The 19,521-nt window shown below is 41.5% G+C and overlaps 1 protein-coding gene across 1 annotated transcript in view; it reads left to right on the forward strand.

Annotated features, from left to right (window-relative positions):
- arfgef3 (ARFGEF family member 3) overlaps positions 1–19,521 on the forward strand; it is a 93,564-nt gene that overhangs the window by 16,402 nt on the left and 57,641 nt on the right. The window contains exons 3-10 of the mRNA XM_039783761.1: positions 4,352–4,433; positions 4,969–5,109; positions 6,471–6,539; positions 15,597–15,713; positions 16,468–16,513; positions 17,892–17,976; positions 18,674–18,778; positions 19,399–19,517. Of these exons, the coding sequence (XP_039639695.1) occupies positions 4,352–4,433; positions 4,969–5,109; positions 6,471–6,539; positions 15,597–15,713; positions 16,468–16,513; positions 17,892–17,976; positions 18,674–18,778; positions 19,399–19,517 (764 nt within the window). The remainder of the gene's footprint in view (positions 1–4,351; positions 4,434–4,968; positions 5,110–6,470; positions 6,540–15,596; positions 15,714–16,467; positions 16,514–17,891; positions 17,977–18,673; positions 18,779–19,398; positions 19,518–19,521) is intronic.

Consider the following 19,521-nt stretch of genomic DNA (forward strand, 5'->3'; position numbering starts at 1 on the left):
ATTTCCTCCAGTATCGGGATTCCTATCGCACCGCAGTATCAGTCCAAATAATCTCAATAAGATATTTTCCTCATATCGTGCAGCGCTACACTCTAGTTGTGTGTGTGTTCTTTCTTCGTGGCTTTCTACGTGCTCATGAAAAGTGTCCGATCTCATTGAGACTGTTGGGGAAGAGCCGGGTCCCCGCGCCCACTGTGGCCCATTTGAAGTGGTGTAGTTGTGACAGCTGAGAGCGCTGAAGCCCAGCGGCCCGTTATCAGCGGCGGAGCGCCTTGACTCAACCAACTACAAACAATGAGAGGGAGGTAGGGAGCGAGCGAGTGTAGAAGCAGAAAACCAGACTAACGGGAAGGAGGAACAGGAATAGAAAAAAAGAAATAATCAAACACAGTTGCTGGGTTATGTAACGGAGTCTGTCTCTGACTACACTGGGTGTTTACGTTAAGGACATGAAGACATTTCTTTTTTTTTTAACTGAGAGAAGTTATTTGAATTTATTTTAGTAGATTGAGTAGATATTTTAGAGTAATGAGCCAGCGCTAAAACAATAGGCTCGTTCGCGATGAACTGCGCCTCGCCTGTAAAGTGGACGAGAGCAGGCGGCAGCAGCCGGGGGCGGGGACAAAAGTCCGCTGTCAAGTCGGACAGTTTTCCAGTCGTTTCCAGCAGCCTTCAGGCTGAACAGGAAGTCACAGAAACACTCACATCCTGTTAGGTCCGATTCCGATTTAAAGGGGTGATAGAATGATTATATAGGGTATTTCACACTGTTCCTTAAGGTTCCCTAATGGGGTATGTAACATTGGTTGGGCTGAAAATGGCCTGGTTGATATTTTATTGGCCCTTATGCATCCTAATTTTCGTAAAACGGCCCATATTTGAGCTTTACATAGTTGATTTCTCGCATAAAAGTGAATTTTGTAATGGAATAGCTGAGATCTACGCGACCTAGATTCAGAAGACTACCTGATCTCAGATCAGTTGTGTAGCCTATGTAAATGTTGGGGCGTGACAAAGAGAGAGACTAGAGCCAAATGAGGAGGAGCCGCAATAGTTGACGTCAACTATTAGGCTTGTTGAGATTCGCCCGTTTTCAGAGGCAGTTTCAAATAGTGAGATTTGCAGAGAAAAGAGGTGTCAATGGGATTTAGAGGTTCTATGTATGTCCTAGTTACCCACTAAACTGTCATTTTTCAACTATGACGAGGTAAAATCGGTTTTGCATTCTATCATCCCTTTAATAAAGTGTTATCAGACCCATATATCAGCTTGTACATGTCTCCAGTTGATTTTATTATGACAGAGTAGCTGTCAAAATTCTCTACATGTGATCTGTTGCTGATTTTAAATAACAGACTGTAGATGATCTGTAATCTGAACAGATTTAGTCTTTCTGACTTCTAAACATAACTCTCAGCCACACAACATGTGTTCTGTACAGAATAAGCCTTTAAATCAGACAAATAGCGGTTAAAATCCCTCCAATTAAAAAACGCCATCATGTTGAGTCGATTCTGAACCAATCAGATGTCCGATCAGCTGAGAGCCAGGCGTTTCCCAGCGTGCCCTGGGTCCGCCTGGGTCCTGCAGTCGTTGAAAAGCAACTGCGCTGCCTGCGTCTCAGAACTGCGGCCGCCTTGATCTCGTGAGGTCATCGTCGCCCACGTGTGCATGACGTCAGAGCAAGTCGGGATCAAGTCGGACACAGATCTAACCGGCGTGCGTTGGGCGGCGATCGCCGGTGATCGATTCTGCGCAGACCTGGCTCATCTCGAACGAGCCTAATGCTAGTTCGTACTGTAACTGTAGCTTCCTACCAGATACCATCACTGACAGTCTAAAGCAGGGGTCTCAGACTTTTAGTTCACATCCCCTTAATTTGATCTCAAGTGGGCCAGACCAGGAAACCACTCCAGAAAGATCAGAATCTTTATCTGCCACAGAGTTTCTTGTCAGCTTGATGTTGGCAAACGCAGGTTGCTTCTGCTCCGACAGCGAGGCCGTTGTAGGAAGAAAAATAATGTTACGGACCCGGGAGAGAGGGGAAATGTTGCGAGAAAAAACTCTTTCTAAGATTAAAGTCTTAAATTTACCGAAAAAGAACTGTGATGTTCTCTGAGATTAAAGTTGTCAATTTGGAATTGGAATGAATTACTTCTCTGAAATCTTTTTTACACTTTGCAAAGTCATCCAGTGGGCCTGTTTGCACCCTTTGGCGCGCCGGTATTGGCCCGCGGGCCATATGTTTGACACCCCTGCTCTAGAATTAAAAACAATCTGTAAAGAACAAACATGGCGACATGTATAAAGAGCCATTTAAAAAGTTAACAAGCAACATTAAAGGCAACAGATTGCCTTTCAGCATCGCTCATTTATCTTTTTTGGCATCTGTTTCTTTTATTGTTTTTTTTTTTTTTTCGTTCTGCACTTTTTCGGGGAAAAATATGAATCACGATTTTTTAGCTTAGAATTGATGTGTGATTTTTTTTCTCAAGAAGTGTAATGTTTATTGCACACATGAACCATGACAAAACAAAACAAATTGGCAGTACCAAACATAGATATATTTTTTTGGCACCTATAGCACATTGCGCATCAGCACAAGCCTGTAAACATAGAGGCTTCAATGAATAAAGAAAATAAAGTACATACTGGCCATTTACAGTAGGCTACCAAAAATAGTGACATATACCACATTGAACTAAACATGGCCCTGATACAGGCTCTGTCTGAACTCCTTGATGTCTTTACATAATTAAAACCTGTCAATGTCAAATGCTTTCAATAAATTAATTGAAGGAGAAGAAAAAAAAGAAAGTAATTTAAAAATTAAATCGCGAACAGGGGTGAATCGAGATCACGATTTTATAACGATTTATTGTGCAGGCCTAGTTTTGGGCACAGGACCCAGCAGTTCCCACTCATGGCTCTGGTGTCTCTGCACAGTCCAATTTTGAAAAGTCTGAAATTGATGTTGTTCGGAAACTTATGAATGCCATTAATTTATAAATGCCATTAACAGCCCACAGACAATGCATCCTTTATTGCGTCTTGCGCCCCATAAAAATCAGCCAGGACACATCTGTGTCTGCGTGAATGGAGGCAGAAATAAAGTCTGACTCAATGAAACTGCTATTGACCTCTATTTTTCAGGGTTCCCCCAGGCCCACCAGGCCTATGCCTTTGGGAAATATTTTGTAATGTATTTTTTAGACGTTTTTAAACTACAGTTACAGTGGGGCGGCTGGGTTTGAAACTTAGAAATAGTCATATTTTTAAATCTCCAGTTATCTTCCAGCTCTGACTTAATGTAGGCCCCTATGGAATCTGTCTTATAGCTTTTTTTTAATTCTCAATTTTGCGGTTCCGTCCATGATTCTGTTATCACAGAAACTATAGGGCTCTACATTAACTCTTGTGTTGTCTTCCTGTTGAGCATGCAACTCTTAGTTTTTCTGGGTCAAAATATAAAACTTTTGTCGCTTTTCCCAATGTTTTTCTCACTTTTTCCGGTGTTTGCCGATTTTTTTTTTCGTTATTATTTCCCCAAGTTTTTGAAGCTTTTTCCAACATTTTTGTCACAGTTTTCCCACGTTCTTTTATCATTTTTTCTTCAAATGCTAGAAAATTGAATAAAACACCCAAATTCGATAAAAGTAGACAGCTGATCAAATTTCTGATGTAGAAACTTTTTGAAAATGGGTCAAATTTGACCCGAGGACAACAGGAGGGTTAATGCTGCCATCAGTATGGGACTGGCCCCAGCCGGGCCCTCGTTTACAAAAAATCAATAAAAAATGACCGGGCTAAGCAACTTTTCTGGGGGAAACCCTGTTTTTGATCTAAACTACACACAAAAGTAAGGAAATTTGTGTTTGGTGGATTATGTCTTTGTTGTAACAATGATTCTTGCCAATAAATCTGATGCCATCGGAAAGCCTGATTATTTCCCTTAGTTTTTAATGGTGCCACATTTGTAAGGGCCGTGCCTTTTGTGGGATAAGCAGCAGAGGTGAGTATGTGAGTTGGGGCCCATGAAAAATTTGCCAAATCTCTGACTGATAGTCTCTGACAATGCCAAACAGCATGATGGCCCAATGGTTAGCACTGTGGCCTCACAGCAAGAAGGTTCTGGGTTCAAATCCAAGTTGTGCCTTTCTGTGTGGATTTTGTATGTTTTTGCATGGGTTTCCCCCCCTTGGTTCTCCAGTCAGTTCAGGAAACCAGGAAACAACTTAGTCATGTTGGCCAGTATGATGAAACCACTACTTTACCACAGTACTGTAAGTTGCACTGAAGGCAGTAATGCTAACAGAGTTGTTGTAACGTGTTTGTGTTTGTGTGCTCCCAGAGAGCGCTGTCTGCTGCCTCTACAGATGGCCCTGGAGTCTAAAAACACCAAACTGGGACAGACGGCGCTTACTGGAATGCAGGTACTGCAACATTATTTTATCCTCTATGTATCCGGTCCTGCATTTCAATCTGTAGTTTGCCACATTAATTAAAATTAAAAGGATACACATTGTAACGTTCCTTTTTCACAATTAATAGGCATTAAAATGCACCCTTGTCCAATCAATACAAGTGAAGGTTTTGTCGACCAGACAAGCAAAGCTCAGATACTGTAGATACTTCTGTCTAATCACCATTATTGAGTCTGCTGTTACTCATGTTTTAGTATTTAGCCGTAGCCTGTAATTGCCTTTACAGTCCTGATTTAACCTCTTGAATTTATACTGCTCAAGCTGGTTGCAAACAAACACACTGAAAAAAAACCCAGTGAAATATGGAGAAAAACCACTGTGTCCACCAGCATCAACTCACACTATTCGGCATGAATACAGATTTATTTGGACATATGATATGTAGCCACTCTTTGAAACTTTCCTTTCCTTTCCTTTCCTTTCCTTTCCTTTCCTTTCCTTTCCTTTCCTTTCCTTTCCTTTCCTTCTGCCTCTGTCCAATCAGAAGCTCCTGTGCGAGGACCGGTTTATGGGTGGAGTCGGCGTGGAGGTGGAGGTCCTGGAGAAGCAGCTGCTCAGCCAGATGTTGGAGGCCATCCGAGTCACCCCGTCCCTCCACGAAGACCTGCAGGTGGAAGTCATGAAGGTAAAACCTTGTGAACTGACTGTTATTGTTATTATTATTATTATTATTATTATTATTATTATTATTATTATTATTATTATTATTATGTAATTATTATTTGACAATGAAGTTAGTTGCAGCCCTAAACTATACTACATACCGGAGGTGGTTTGGGGTGCCTGCCTAGGGAGGTGTTCCAGGCACGTCCAGCTGGGAGGAGGCCTCGGGGAAGACCCAGGACTAGGTGGAGGGATTATATCTCCAACCTGGCCTGGGGACGCCTCGGGATCCCCCAGTCGGAGCTGGTTAATGTGGCTCGGGAAAGGGAAGTTTGGGGTCCCCTGCTGGAGCTGCTGCCCCCGGCCCGAGCCCGGATAAGCAGACAAAGATGGATGGATATATATATATATATATATATATATTTATATTTATATAAGTAGAAAGTGCGGCTACAGTGCTGTTACAGTCATTCCCCGGCTGCAGTGACTAGACTAGACTAGAGTGCAGATGTAGAAGACCTATAAATGCTGACCAATCAGAGCAGATTGGTAGAGCTTGGCGATATAGAGAAAATAAAATATCCCATATTTTTTACCAAATACCTCGATATCGATATTGTGGCGATATTGTAGGGTTGACAATTGGTGCTTTCACAAAATATGCACACAATGAGATTTTTGATAAATAATCATCAGTTATGTTGATAAAATAACTATGTGGGTAAAGGCAAATAATAGAACAGCTAGCACAGTCTGGTGTGTTCAGAAAATGACATCACTCTACTGTAATGCAGCCTTTAAAACCAGGCAAAGACAACACTTCATATCAGGATATTTACTATTATATACTCCTATCGATATATTGCCCAGCCCTACAGATTGGGCTTTTTCAGGAGGGGGGAGGCGCTAAAACTGAGCGTTTCAGACAGAAGGGTGAATACAGATATACTGTATTCAGAAAGACATTATGATTAAAGAAAAAGTTTTTAGGCATTAAAGCCTGTAAACATGTTCTGGTAGAAACCCCAAAATACAGTACAAGTATGAAGCTGAAAATGAGCATGATGTGGGACCTTCAAAATGAGTGACAGCATATGAATATGCTTGGCAGCTGAATAGCTCGGCATGAAGAACATTCTGCCCGCATTGCAGCTTTTTCTTTGATGGTCTCCTGTAGTCTGTCCTTCCTAAGAGCTCTGTCTGTCACCTTTTTATGTTGCTTTGGGTCTAGCTTTTGTGTTCATCTTAATATGGACTTACTTTGTCACAGTGCTTGTGAGTGCTTTTCCCCCTAAGCTGTTCCATTTCTCTGCCACTTATTCTAAAGATAGATAGAACCATTCATCAAAAATATAATCTATAGTCTGTGTCTCCTGTGTGCAGGTCCTGCTGTGTATCACCTACTCCCCAAACTTTGACATTAACGGAGACTCCATCCTCCGCATCGCTGAGGTAGGTCAGATATTTGAGATTGTACACGTGGCAGCTTTCTTTTTTTGCTTCTGCAAAACTGATCAGCGATATGGAGAACTAAATATTTCAGATTTGGTGTTCAGCTGCTGTTGGGAATGTTGGAGACATTGTAACCGATAGCCAAGGGTTTATCTATTTAGGTTTCCGTTGGATTACATCAGTGTTTACCAAATGGGGGTACGCGTACCCCTGGGGGTACTTTTGGAGTACTGCAGGGGGTACGTGATCTTTTTGCAAATTGCTCATTTTAAAAATATGTCATGCATAATTCCTAAAATAATGAATGAATTAAGTGATGGATTCTGAACATTTGAAATGTAGCATTTAAATGTTTTTCCAGTTACAAGGTTGTTGTTTAGTAAATCTATCACTGCCGACACTGTATTGTTCCACTTTATATAGATGTCAAAATGTTTTGCACTGGTTCCGGGGGTACTTGGCCTAAATACACAATTCAAAGGGGGTGCATTGTTTAAAAAAGTTTGAGAAGCCCTGGTTTACATCATAGATGTGACTGTTTGTATCCCCCAAATGATTGACTTGAAGTACCCAGTGTTAGACTTGAATGATTAGATTAGATTAGATTAGATTAGATTAGATTAGGACTAGACGAAACTAGAACTAAATACAGAGAATAGCTTCACAGACGATGACTAGAAGACATATCGGTCGATCATATATAGCTTTGTGGAAGACTTAGGTGTGTGTATTGCTGTATTCTTCTTTGCGCGGTTCTTAACTTTTACCCGACAACAAATCAAAGTTGGAGCATTCTTTCATGGTCAGAGTATTGATTAGACTGTCCCAGACCGTACAAATGACCGATAGCATCGCTACGTTTTATGTTTGTTTTTTAAATTTTTTTAAAGACAGGACAGTGAACTGTTAGAAAAGTAAGTGGTACTAAGTCGAAGTCTACTTTTTAAAAGGTGAAGCTTCGCTCCGTCTACACTCACCCAAAGGTCTCGTCTCATGAGAGTGTCATCAGTCATTCTGGAAGTTGAGATGAATGGTCCTTAATGTGCGCGCACACACACACACACACACACACACACACACACACACACACACACACACACACACACACACACACACACACACACACACACACACACACACACACACACACACACACAGGCGCATATACACACAGACACACAGACACACAGACACAGACAGACAGATACACAGGCGCACATACACACACACACAGACACACACACACACACACACGCGCACACACAGACGAACAGACACACACACACAGACACACACACAGACACACAGGCGCACACACACACACGTGCATGCATTAAGATCAGCTGGTTTTTGGAATATGCAAACCCCAAACAGGAGGGAATTTTGAGATAATATATCATGAGAATTTTGGGGTAAAATAAATAAATATGCAAGAAATTATAATCTGCAATGCATATGAATATATGAGAAAGAAATAAAAAAAAATATTGGACTTTATAAAAAAGTAAACATTTGTTAATTAATTAAATAAATAATAATTAAATTAAATAATGTTTTATCTCCAAACATAAACCCAAATGCCAAAACTCCCATATTATTTTGTGTACCTGTGGAGTGTATTTTCCTGTAACACCCCCCACCCCCACCCTCAGCAGCAGCAGGAGCTCCTGTATGTTCGACGTCCATTAACAGCTCATAAAAACCATGGTGTGTTAATGGCTTCTGCTCTGCCAGGGCCGTGTGTGTGTGTGTGTGTGTGTGTGTGTGTGTGTGTGTGTGTGTGTGTGTGTGTGTGTGTGTGTGTGTGTGTGTGTGTGTGTGTGTGTGTGTGTGTGGGTGTGGTGTGTGTGTGTGTGTGTGTGTGTGTGTGTGTTTGTTTCTGTTTGGTCATAACTCAGGCTGACTGTAGAGGTTGTCAGCACCTCTCCATTATCAGTAACATCCCAGACAAACAGTGAGGCTCAGGACAGGTTCTTAATGCAGGGACTGGCAGCGCTGAGGGATTTATTCAGAGCTGGAGGTCAATACTTCACCTTAATACTATCATATTAAAAGTCATTTTCACCCCCAGTGCCTGACGTTGAGTTTAACTGCGACTCGTGTATCTCACAGGCTCACTTATTCATGTTTAGCAAGCAGCAGATTCTCTGTAAGCCGGGGCGGTTGTGTCATCGTCAGACAAGTCTCACATTGCCAGGCCTATCTCCGCCAGGTCGGGCCACACCGCAGATGCTTTCTGGGATTGGAGAAAGTAAAAACACTCTGGGTTGTTTACATTTCTGTAAACCAATCACAATCGCCTTGGGCGGCGCTAAGCTGCGGACACAGCGACGGTGATGGTGGCTCTGCTAAACAGTCTCGGGAAGGAACTTGTTTAGGTGGAACATTTGCAACCCGCAAAAGAAAATGCTGATGTTGTGATAAAGGTCATAATGGTCTTAACCTTCCGGTTGTCCTCGGGTCAAATTTGACCCATTTTCAAAAAGTTTCTATATCAAAAATTGGGGGGTTTTTTTCAACCAAAATTGTCAACAAAAATAACGTGTATGGTTCCGTACAACGCTCCTCAGAAGTAAAATAAATGATCAGTTCACTACTTTGATTGAATTTGGGTGTTTTATTAAATTTTATAGCATTTGAAAAAAATAAATGATAAAACAACGTTGAAAAAAGCGTCAAAAATGTTGTGTTACAAGCTTGAAAAACGTGGGAAAAAACAAAATATTCAAATAAAGGGCAGAAGAAATCGACAAAGACATCTAAAAAAGGGAAAAAAGCTTCAAAAACGTGGTGAAAAAAGTGACAATAGACTTGGGAAAAAAGTGACAAAAACGCTGGGAAAAGTGACAAATGTTGAAAAAAGTGACAAAAGCATCAGGAAAAGCGACATAAGTGTAAAAAAAAAAATAAAAAATGACCAACGCTATAGTGACAACCAAAAAAAAAAAAGTTTAAATTTTGACCCAGAAAAATTAAAAGTTGCATGGTCGACAGGAAGACAACACAAGGGTTAAAAAGTCTTAAATTTGACTTGAAACTCTGTCTTTGCTCTCTCTTGTTCATCTCGCACATGCACACTCATTGCGTCTTGAAGGCCTAAAGATGCCGAATGTATTGATCCTTCATTGATTAGGCGCAGGTGGTGGAAATCATCCCTGAGGCTGCCAAGACTTAAAATCGAAACATAATTAGCAGCGATGGACTTTGTGTGCAGCTCTACATGAGGTGGGCCTACTCAGAGGATAGAGCAGACCTTTGCTAATTAGTAAGTAAGTAAGGTTCTTTTATATAGTAGCACCTTTTTACAGATAAAATAATCACAAAGTGCTTAAAGGTGCACTGTGAGTTCCTGCATGGTTTCATGGCGATAACATTTTTGTGTCAAATCGTAGGCATCTCTCCTTGACCCGCTAGCTGCCTGCCCCCTGAACACACCGTGAAAAAGCCAGGTCTCGGGAGACAACACAGGGGTCGTGGACGTCAAACAAACACTAACACTAGGGGCACAGGCTGTGCACCAAAATACAACAAACCACGTTCCAGCCAATCACCGACAAGATGGTTGGGGGTGCTTTTAGAACAGCAGCAGCCTTAATTTTAGTAAATTTCAGAAAAAGACGCACTAACCTCCACCCCACCCCCTCCCCCAACCATCTTGTCAGTGATTGGCTGGAACGTGGTTGTATTTGGTGCACAGCCTCTGCCCCTAGTGTTTATCTCCCGAGAACGGGCTTCTTCACGGTGTGTTCAGGGGGGCAGGCAGCTAGCCTAAAAATGAAATTGCGCTGAAGCCACGCAGGAACTCATAGTGCACCTTTAACATTAGAAACAATCAACACAGTACAAGCAATAAAAAAAAGGAGCGATGACAACAATACACGGCACAGGGCTGACAAAGACAGGTCCCCAAACCGCAAGCTTTCTCGTTTGTGCCGCTTTCAGTCAAATTACCGAATAATAAGAGATAGATGTTTGTGTGTGTGTGTTTATATTTTTTTACCGGTATGGCTGTAGGATGTGCAATATCTGGTAGGGCACTAGTGCAGTGTTTTTTTTTCATTGTTACGGCTTTGTGCAATTGGGCATTTGGGCACTGTGCAATACATAAGTTATTGATCGCAGCATGATTTAATGGGGAAATGTGCAATCTGGGTAGAATTAAGTGCAATATGAGGGGGAGGATGTGCTGTGGGTTCTCTTTCTTCTGGGAGTGTGGGGGAAGGTAGGTGGGGGGGGGAGGTCAAATGTTTATTGAACGCATGGGATGAGATAATGTATGCTTATGTTTCATGCGTGTTTACTCTATGTTCTTTTGTGTGTTTATGTGCGATGCGTCGCCATTTTTGTTCTCTCGACTGCCCAAGACGAATTTCTAAAAATAAATATAAAAATAAAGGCTTATCTTATCTTATCTAAAATCACAGCAGTAGATACATAACACAGTCCTTCCAGTTTTTTTGTGATTGTTGTGAGCAAAAATCCTTGATTATGCGGCACATTTTCTTAAAAAATGCGATGGAATATGCGGGATATTTATGCAATTTTATGCGATGAAATTGCAGGAACTTGCAAAAACTGCGGATTGATGAAAAAGAGTAAAACAAGTGATTCCCCCAACACCCTGCTTTGATGTTCACGTCGTGTAATTACGTCACTTCATAACGTTCCCATGGCAACAGGGGGAAAATGGCTGCTCTTGTGTGAAGTAAACGCAACATTTTTCAACTTTCTGCTAAGATATATTATGGGACTTTTTGTAACGAAAATGCAGGGATTATGAAATCATGCAAGCCCCGCATATTTTGCGCGGAAATCAGCAATTTATGCGGCGAAAGTGCGGCGTATTTGAAAATATGCGGCCCCCGCATGAATATGCGGACTTTGGCTGATTATGCGTTGAATTATGCGATCGCATAATCGCGTTTTTCTGGAGGGACTGATAACAGCAGAGACAAATAAAAGTTATTAGCCATTCGGACAGGCTGAGCTGTAAAAGTCTGTCTGAATGGAAGGGTTTTCAGCTGTTTGTTATTAAAGCATCACAGGATTCTAAGGATGGCGATGATAAGGGGAGAGCGTTGGCGAGCAACAGACCTTGAAAAACCCGGTCACCTCGACTTCTGTGGTGGGTTCGAGGGACATCCGGTAAATTTAGCTCTGATGATCTTAGAGCCTGATTTGGCATTTAAGGTTGGGGGAGGTCAGTGATATACTGGGGAGTTAGGTTTTGCAGGGAAATTAGTGGAATAAATAGCATTTTATGGCTGACAGGCTCTGTATGTCTGCCCTGAACCCTCCTCGGGTTGGCCCTCTGTAAAGATTTGTGGTCTTTAACAATCCCTTTTGGACTCGGCAGTGTTGCACAAATGTTATTCGTCCCAGCATTTTGCCATTTTGTCATATGGTGTGGATCATTGATTCCTTTGTTATACCAAACCAAATATCTTGTGTGTGTGTGTGTGTGTGTGTGTGTGTGTGTGTGTGTGTGTGTGTGTGTGTGTGTGTGTGTGTGTGTGTGTGTGTGTGTGTGTGTGTGTGTGTGTGTGTGTGTGTGTGTGTGTGTGTGTGTGTGTAGACTGATCTCATAAAGTGGCGTATGTATGCCGTTTTCGCGTGTTATCAAGACGCATAATCGTTTTTTAGCGTGTTTATCAACGCCGTTCGGCCGCCATTGACCTACATTACGTGTGAATTGTCGCATATAAATATATATATATATATATATATATATATATTAAAAAAAAAAAAAACGTTGACAAACACCACACGCGGGACGCGATCCCAGCTCTCCTGGGTGAAAGTCCTGTGTTTTACCCATCCACGCCCCCACCAACCAACCAACCTCCCTCTGCAGACTTGTGTCCCTTCATACTACTTGCTACGGCGACAATTCACACGTAATGTAGGTCGTAATGTGTATATATATATATATATATATATATATATATATATATATAATATATATATATATATATATATATATATATATATACAGTGCCTTCGCAAAAGTATTCGGCCCCGGGAACGTTTCGACCTTTTGCCACATTTCAGGCCTCAAACATAAAGATATAAAACTGTAATTTTTTGTGAAGAATCAACAACAAGTGGGTCCCAATTATGAAGTGGGACGAAATTCATTGGCTATTTCAAACTTTTTAACAAATAAAAAACTGAAAAGTGGGTGCAAAATTATTCAGCCCCTTTACTTTCAGTGCGCAAACTCTCTCCAGAAGTTCAGTGAGGATCTCTGAATGATCCAATGTTGACCTAAATGACTAATGATGATAAATAGAATCCAGCTGTGTGTAATCAAGTCTCCGTATAAATGCACCTGCTCTGTGATAGTCTCAGAGGTCCGTTTAAAGCGCGAGAGCATCATGAAGAACAAGGAACACACGGGCAGGTCCGAGATACTGTTGTGGAGAAGTTTAAAGCCGGATTTGGATACAAAAAGATTTCCCAAGCTTTAAACATCCCAAGGAGCACTGTGCAAGCGATAATATTGAAATGGAAGGAGTATCAGACCACTACAAATCTACGAAGACCCGGCCGTCCCTCTAAACTTTCAGCTCATACAATGAGAAGACTGATCAGAGATGCAGCCAAGAGGCCCATGATCACTCTGGATGAACTGCAGAGATCTACAGCTGAGGTGGGAGACTCTGTCCATAGGACAACAATCAGTCGTATACTGCACAAATCTGGCCTTTATGGAAGAGTGGCAAGAAGAAAGCCATTTCTTAAAGATATCCATAAAAAGTGTCGTTTAAAGTTTGCCAAAAGCCACCTGGGAGACACACCAAACGTGGAAGAAGGTGCTGTGGTCAGATGAAACCAAAATCGAACTTTTTGGCAACAATGCAAAACGTTATGTTTGGCGTAAAAGCAACACAGCTCATCACCCTGAACACACCATCCCCACTGTCAAACATGGTGGTGGCAGCATCATGGTTTGGGCCTGCTTTTCTTCAGCAGGGACAGGGAAGATGGTTAAAATTGATGGGAAGATGGATGGAGCCAAATACAGGACCATTCTGGAAGAAAACCTGATGGAGTCTGCAAAAGACCTGAGACTGGGACGGAGATTTGTCTTCCAACAAGACAATGATCCAAAACATAAAGCAAAATCTACAATGGAATGGTTCACAAATAAACATATCCAGGTGTTAGAATGGCCAAGTCAAAGTCCAGACCTGAATCCAATCGAGAATCTGTGGAAAGAACTGAAAACTGCTGTTCACAAACGCTCTCCATCCAACCTCACTGAGCTCGAGCTGTTTTGCAAGGAGGAATGGGCAAAAATGTCAGTCTCTCGATGTGTTAAACTGATAGAGACATACCCCAAGCGACTTACAGCTGTAATCGCAGCAAAAGGTGGCGCTACAAAGTATTAACTTAAGGGGGCTGAATAATTTTGCACGCCCAATATTTCAGTTTTTTATTTGTTTAAAAGGTTTGAAATATCCAATAAATTTCGTTCCACTTCATGATTGTGTCCCACTTGTTGTTGATTCTTCACAAAAAATTACAGTTTTATATCTTTATGTTTGAGGCCCGAAATGTGGCAAAAGGTCGAAAAGTTCAAGGGGGCCGAATACTTTCGCAAGGCACTGTGTATATATATATATATATATATATATATATATACTGTGTATATATATTTTTTAAGCCTTCCCCAATGTTTCTTTTCTAAACCCAACCGTTTATAGTTTTCCTAAGCGTTTGACGTTGTGTTTTTGTCGGGTTTTTTGTGTTACTAAAGCCTTTCCCAATGTTCTTTTCTTTCTTTTTTTTTCTTTTTTTTTACACGTGTATGACGTTGTTCTCGTGATAGTACGGCATGTTCTCGCGATAAACGTGGCGACGCCACGTGCATGTTTACATCCGCTGTGTACAGCGTAGACATACACGTGGAAAGCTCAAAATGCGTACAGATAACACGCCATCTGGCTTTAGGAAAGTGGCGTGTATATTTACGCATAGTCATGATGCCATGTTGGTGTGTGTGTGTGCGCATTGACTGCCTGAGTGTAAAGAGTGAGGCACTAACTGTCTGCCATCCCACTTGGACCATTTGTGATGTGATATATAAGGCCATATGTGTGTGTGTGTGTGTGTGTGTGTGTGTGTGTGTGTGTGTGTGTGTGTGTGTGTGTGTGTGTGTGTGTGTGTGTGTGTGTGTGTGTGTGTGTGTGTGTGTGTGTGTGTGTGTGTGTGTGTGTGTGTGTGTGTGTGTGTGTGTGTGTGTGTGTGTGTGTGTGTGTGTGTTATGTTTTCAACATAAATCACATACATACATTAGATGCATGATGTCAAATCAAACAAACACTACTAAACTACCAAATCAGTTACAGTCATATTTGAAGTTTCCCAAATTTCCATTAATTCTTCCAATTTTTGACTTTAAGAATGCTTCCACACCACAGGTGCCCGTGTTTCAGCATAATCCATCTCATATCTTTTCCTAATGAATCATTTCAGTTGCTTCATTTATCCATTCTTTCTTTCGTTGTAGGTGTGTTAAAAGCAATCCTGTTATTCATAATTACCTTATTGTTACTCTGCGGTGATATTTAACTGAAGTTATGCAGATTCCCCAGAATACATGTTTGTGGTGTTAGTGGAATGGTTATATGGTGTGGATCATTGATTCCTTTGTTATACCAAACAAAATATCTTGTGTGTGTGTGTGTGTGTGTGTGTGTGTGTTGCTCAGCAGCTGTGACCTTCTACTCTGTCTGGAATATGTTTGAAACACTGACAATACATCCCCCTGCCCCCTCCCTCTCAATAGCCCGGCATCCATGGTAACCTGTGATGCCATGGAAACCGCCCTTAAATATCCCTGATAGTTCAAAGATGCTTTATTGGGACTGTGCGTCATGACCTGATCTGTTTCTGACTCAGACATAAGAAAGATCACTCACTGACACATGTAATTGTGTGTGTGTGTGTGTGTGTGTGTGTGTGTGTGTGTGTGTGTGTGTGTGTGTGTGTGTGTGTGTGTGTGTGTGTGTGTGTGTGTGTGTGTGTGTGTGTGTGTGTGTGTGTGTGTAGGTGTGTATCGAGACCTACGTGTCCAGCTGTCACCAGCGCAGCATCAACACGGCGGTCCGAGCCACGCTGAGCCAGATACTGGGAGACCTGACGCTGCAGCTACGACACAGACAAGAGGTCACTCCCTGATACAAAACACACACACAATACAGTAAAACACACACACACACACACACACACACACACACACACACAAACAAACAAACAAACAAACAAACGCACACACGCACAGCAGAACTGAAACTATAATGCTATACCACTCGAGGTTTAGGAGAAACAAAACCCACTGGATGACTAGTTCATGGAGCGTTGGACATTACAGTATTCACAGCATAAGCAGGGCTTACTCTGTCTGTGTAGAAAAACATTCAGAAATTGTGCCGAAAGTTGATTTAGTATATTTGTTTCACAGAACACAAAAACAGCTTATATCAAATGATTATGTTTTTGGTTTGTTAGACCATCAACAGAAATTGTATCTTACATTTTGAGGTATTAATATATTTATTTATATTAAAGATTAAAATGAGAAAAATGTTGTAAATTGTCCCCATCAAACCTCAATATCTTGGGATTTAGGGTGAGAAGAGTCAAAGAATTTGTAGTCGTCACTTTGGGCACTGTAAAGTTGTTCTGGGCATATTTCAATATTCTTATAAGTTATGATACAAGCATCTTTACCTGCAAGACACATGTAAGGCATTAAGAATATAACATATGGTGTTTATAGACTCACACAATACCACTCTGAGCTTTTTACCAGAGTGCCATCACTCTGTCACATACACCAGCACATTTGTGTTGACACAAACCCCCCCCCAAAAAGCCCCCGCTCACAGTAACATGCCTCCTGCTGTGTGCTCCTCCACAGGGTGCAGATGGAGAAGAAGTGACTGCTCCACCGATGCATAGAAGAGGTACCTCATCATCATCATCATCATCATCAGTGCTATTCTAGTCTTCATCCATGGCGTTCCCAGCCCGATCTGCCGGCGATTTGATTCCTCCCTGCAGCTCAGGCTGGAAACCTGTACGTCTTTATCTGTCCTGCTTCCGTTACAATTTTGCGGCGACCAATCACAAACTTGCTTGTCCGCGTGGCGCGCTATTGGCGGGTTTAACACGATGACCAAGCAGCTTCTTGTTTACATTCGACATGGCGGCCACCGAAGCGCGGCAACCCCGTTGATTTCGCTGTCGCTGCTACGTCACCCGGATCGTTGATCTGATTGGTTGAAGGACTATCCAGTTGCGTACAGAGTCATTTGAACTATGCCCGTTGATCTGGCAAAGCGAGACTGGTGCTGTTCTCCACCCCTGCAGCTCTCCTCATCAGCTCCAGAATGCATTCGACAGACAGACAGACAGACAGACAGACAGACAGACAAGCTTAATGGTAAATTAAAATGTGTAGAGGATGAATGGATAAAGAGAGAAGGCAGGGAGAGAAATCACCAAACAGAAGGTTGGTGGGAAGCACCATCTGCCATTCCCACTTCTCTTTCATTTGTTTTTTCATTTCTTTCCTCTTTCTCTCTCTCTCTCTCTTTCTCTCTCTCTCTCTCTCTCTCTCTCTCTCTAGACGATAGATGGATGGATAGATTTATGGATGGATAAATTGATAGATGGATAAATGGACAGATGGATGGATAAATTGATAGATGGATAGATTGATAGATGGATAAATATTAATGGCTAGATGGTTAGATAGATGGGTATATTGATTGATAGATGGCTAGATAGATGGATTGATAGATTGAAAGATGGATAGATAGATGGATACATTTATAGATGGGCAGATGGATGGATGGATGGATGGATAGATAGATAGATAGATAGATAGATAGATGATAGATAGATAGATAGATAGATAGATAGATAGATAGATAGATTGATAGATTGATTGATAAATGGATAGTAGGGCTGCATAATATGAGGAAAATATGCGATAACGTTGAATATCTCGATAACGATATTACTTGCGATAAATAAAGTGCACTTCAGTTTCTGCTGCTTTCATTATTCTGCTAAAATACAGCACATTGCTAGTTGAATTACAAAAAAACAGAAACAAATCATTTCCAACATCATTTTATTGAACAAATTGAACATTGAATTGGACATATAAAGCACCAATAAAAAAAAAAGTGACAGATTTTAAAGTGCGGTTTTCTACTGATACTCTTCTTTCAACTAACTGTGTGTGTGTGTGTGTGTGTGTGTGTGTGTGTGTGTGTGTGTGTGTGTGTGTGTGTGTGTGTGTGTGTGTGTGTGTGTGTGTGTGTGTGTGTGTAGATGTGTCCCCGACCAGCCAGGCTCTGTGTGAAGACGTGGTGACGGTTCTGACAGTTTTCTGTGAAAAACTGGAGTCCGTGGACAGGTAACATAATGGAATATTGTTCTGTTTGTTGTTCTATAATATTAACATGATAATTCAATCCGAGGCCTGTTTGTGAATAATCAGGCTTTTGCTGTAGCGTCCAAGATATTCCAAGGAATCTCAGTTACCGCACAGGAAATGGAAATATAATAGTTACATTATTGTTGAAACAAAAACCATGGCTTAAAAAAGAAAAGACGTATGAACACTTAAAAAAAAAAAAAAAAAAGTGCGTTTACAGACAGTTGGTTTGCTGCTGTACTGGACCAATAATGGACGACGTGCTCTGTAGGGCTGTGCCCGATTGAAGAAATTCTTAGTCGACTAACACTCATTCAATTGCATCAACTAATCGATTAGTTGATTTAATCGACAGATCTGTAAATCTGAGTTTCTCCGCAAAGAGTCACGCAAAAGCACCACTTTAATTCTCGTGTTTACCAGAGATGTGCTCGTACGTTTCTTGGAAAGAAGTCATTCAGCATAAAAACAGCATCAGACATGACTAATGGACTAAAGAAATCAAAACGAAACGACCGATTAGTCGACTAAACAACTAAGAGGGAGCAGCCCTACTGCTCTGACTATGTCTATTATCGATTTCTTTACGATTAGCTTGTCGCATTCTTTCAAATCGCCGTTTGGATTTGAAACGGTGTACAATAATCCCTTTTCGTTGCGTCTCTTCGCCCTCCAGTGATAACCAGCTCCTGCAGCTGCTCTACCTGGAGTGCCTCCTCTCCATGCTCAGCAGCTGTCCTCCCACAATGCACCTGTCCAGAGGTTTCACCGACCTCGTGTGGTAAGACATGTAACTCTGCTATAATCCTGTGTTCATGAAATGGGGTCAGTGATCTAATTTAAATGGTCAGGAGATGCTTTATGTGACACTTTTGGGAAGCCTTTTGTCCAGTTAATGATAGTGTAAGATATCTCGGATAATGGTTTCATAGAGATGCTCCGATACCAATCCAAAAAGACGGAAAACCGTTTTCCAACTGTAATTACGCAACACTTAAAGCAGAATTTGGCTGATTTGACGACTTTGAGACTCAGAATGTCCCACAGAATCGGAGAGTTTGCGTGATCAGGCTGTGAAACGGCTTGTTTTAGCTTACTTTTAAAAATGTAATCATTGTTTTGCTTGATTTGCTAAATTCTGTGATCACTAAGGACCTCTATAGCTGACTTTTCAGAGCTGTATCTGGACCAAACTGTAAGTGAGAAGACTATATTGGAAATGCAATAATACAGTTGCAAATATTTTACATTTTTGATTAAATAAAAGCACGTTATTTACCATACATGTCTGGCCCTGGATGTGGTTCTCAGTTTGCAGTGTGGCCCTTAGTGAAGTTGAGTTTGACACCGCTGCTCTAATGTACACATAACCCTAAAAATCCATAACATTCCTCCTCCCAGGAAGCAGCTGTGTCCGTCCCTCGTGGCCATCATGGGAAATCCTGTCAACGACAAAACCATCACCTCCCACCACGGCTACATGGGGGCGCCGGAGCGCCTCTCTGATAGACTCAGTCTAGGTAA

The sequence above is a fragment of the Perca fluviatilis genome, chromosome 19, assembly GCF_010015445.1.
Source record: "Perca fluviatilis chromosome 19, GENO_Pfluv_1.0, whole genome shotgun sequence".
NCBI classification, from domain to species: Eukaryota; Metazoa; Chordata; class Actinopteri; order Perciformes; family Percidae; genus Perca; species Perca fluviatilis.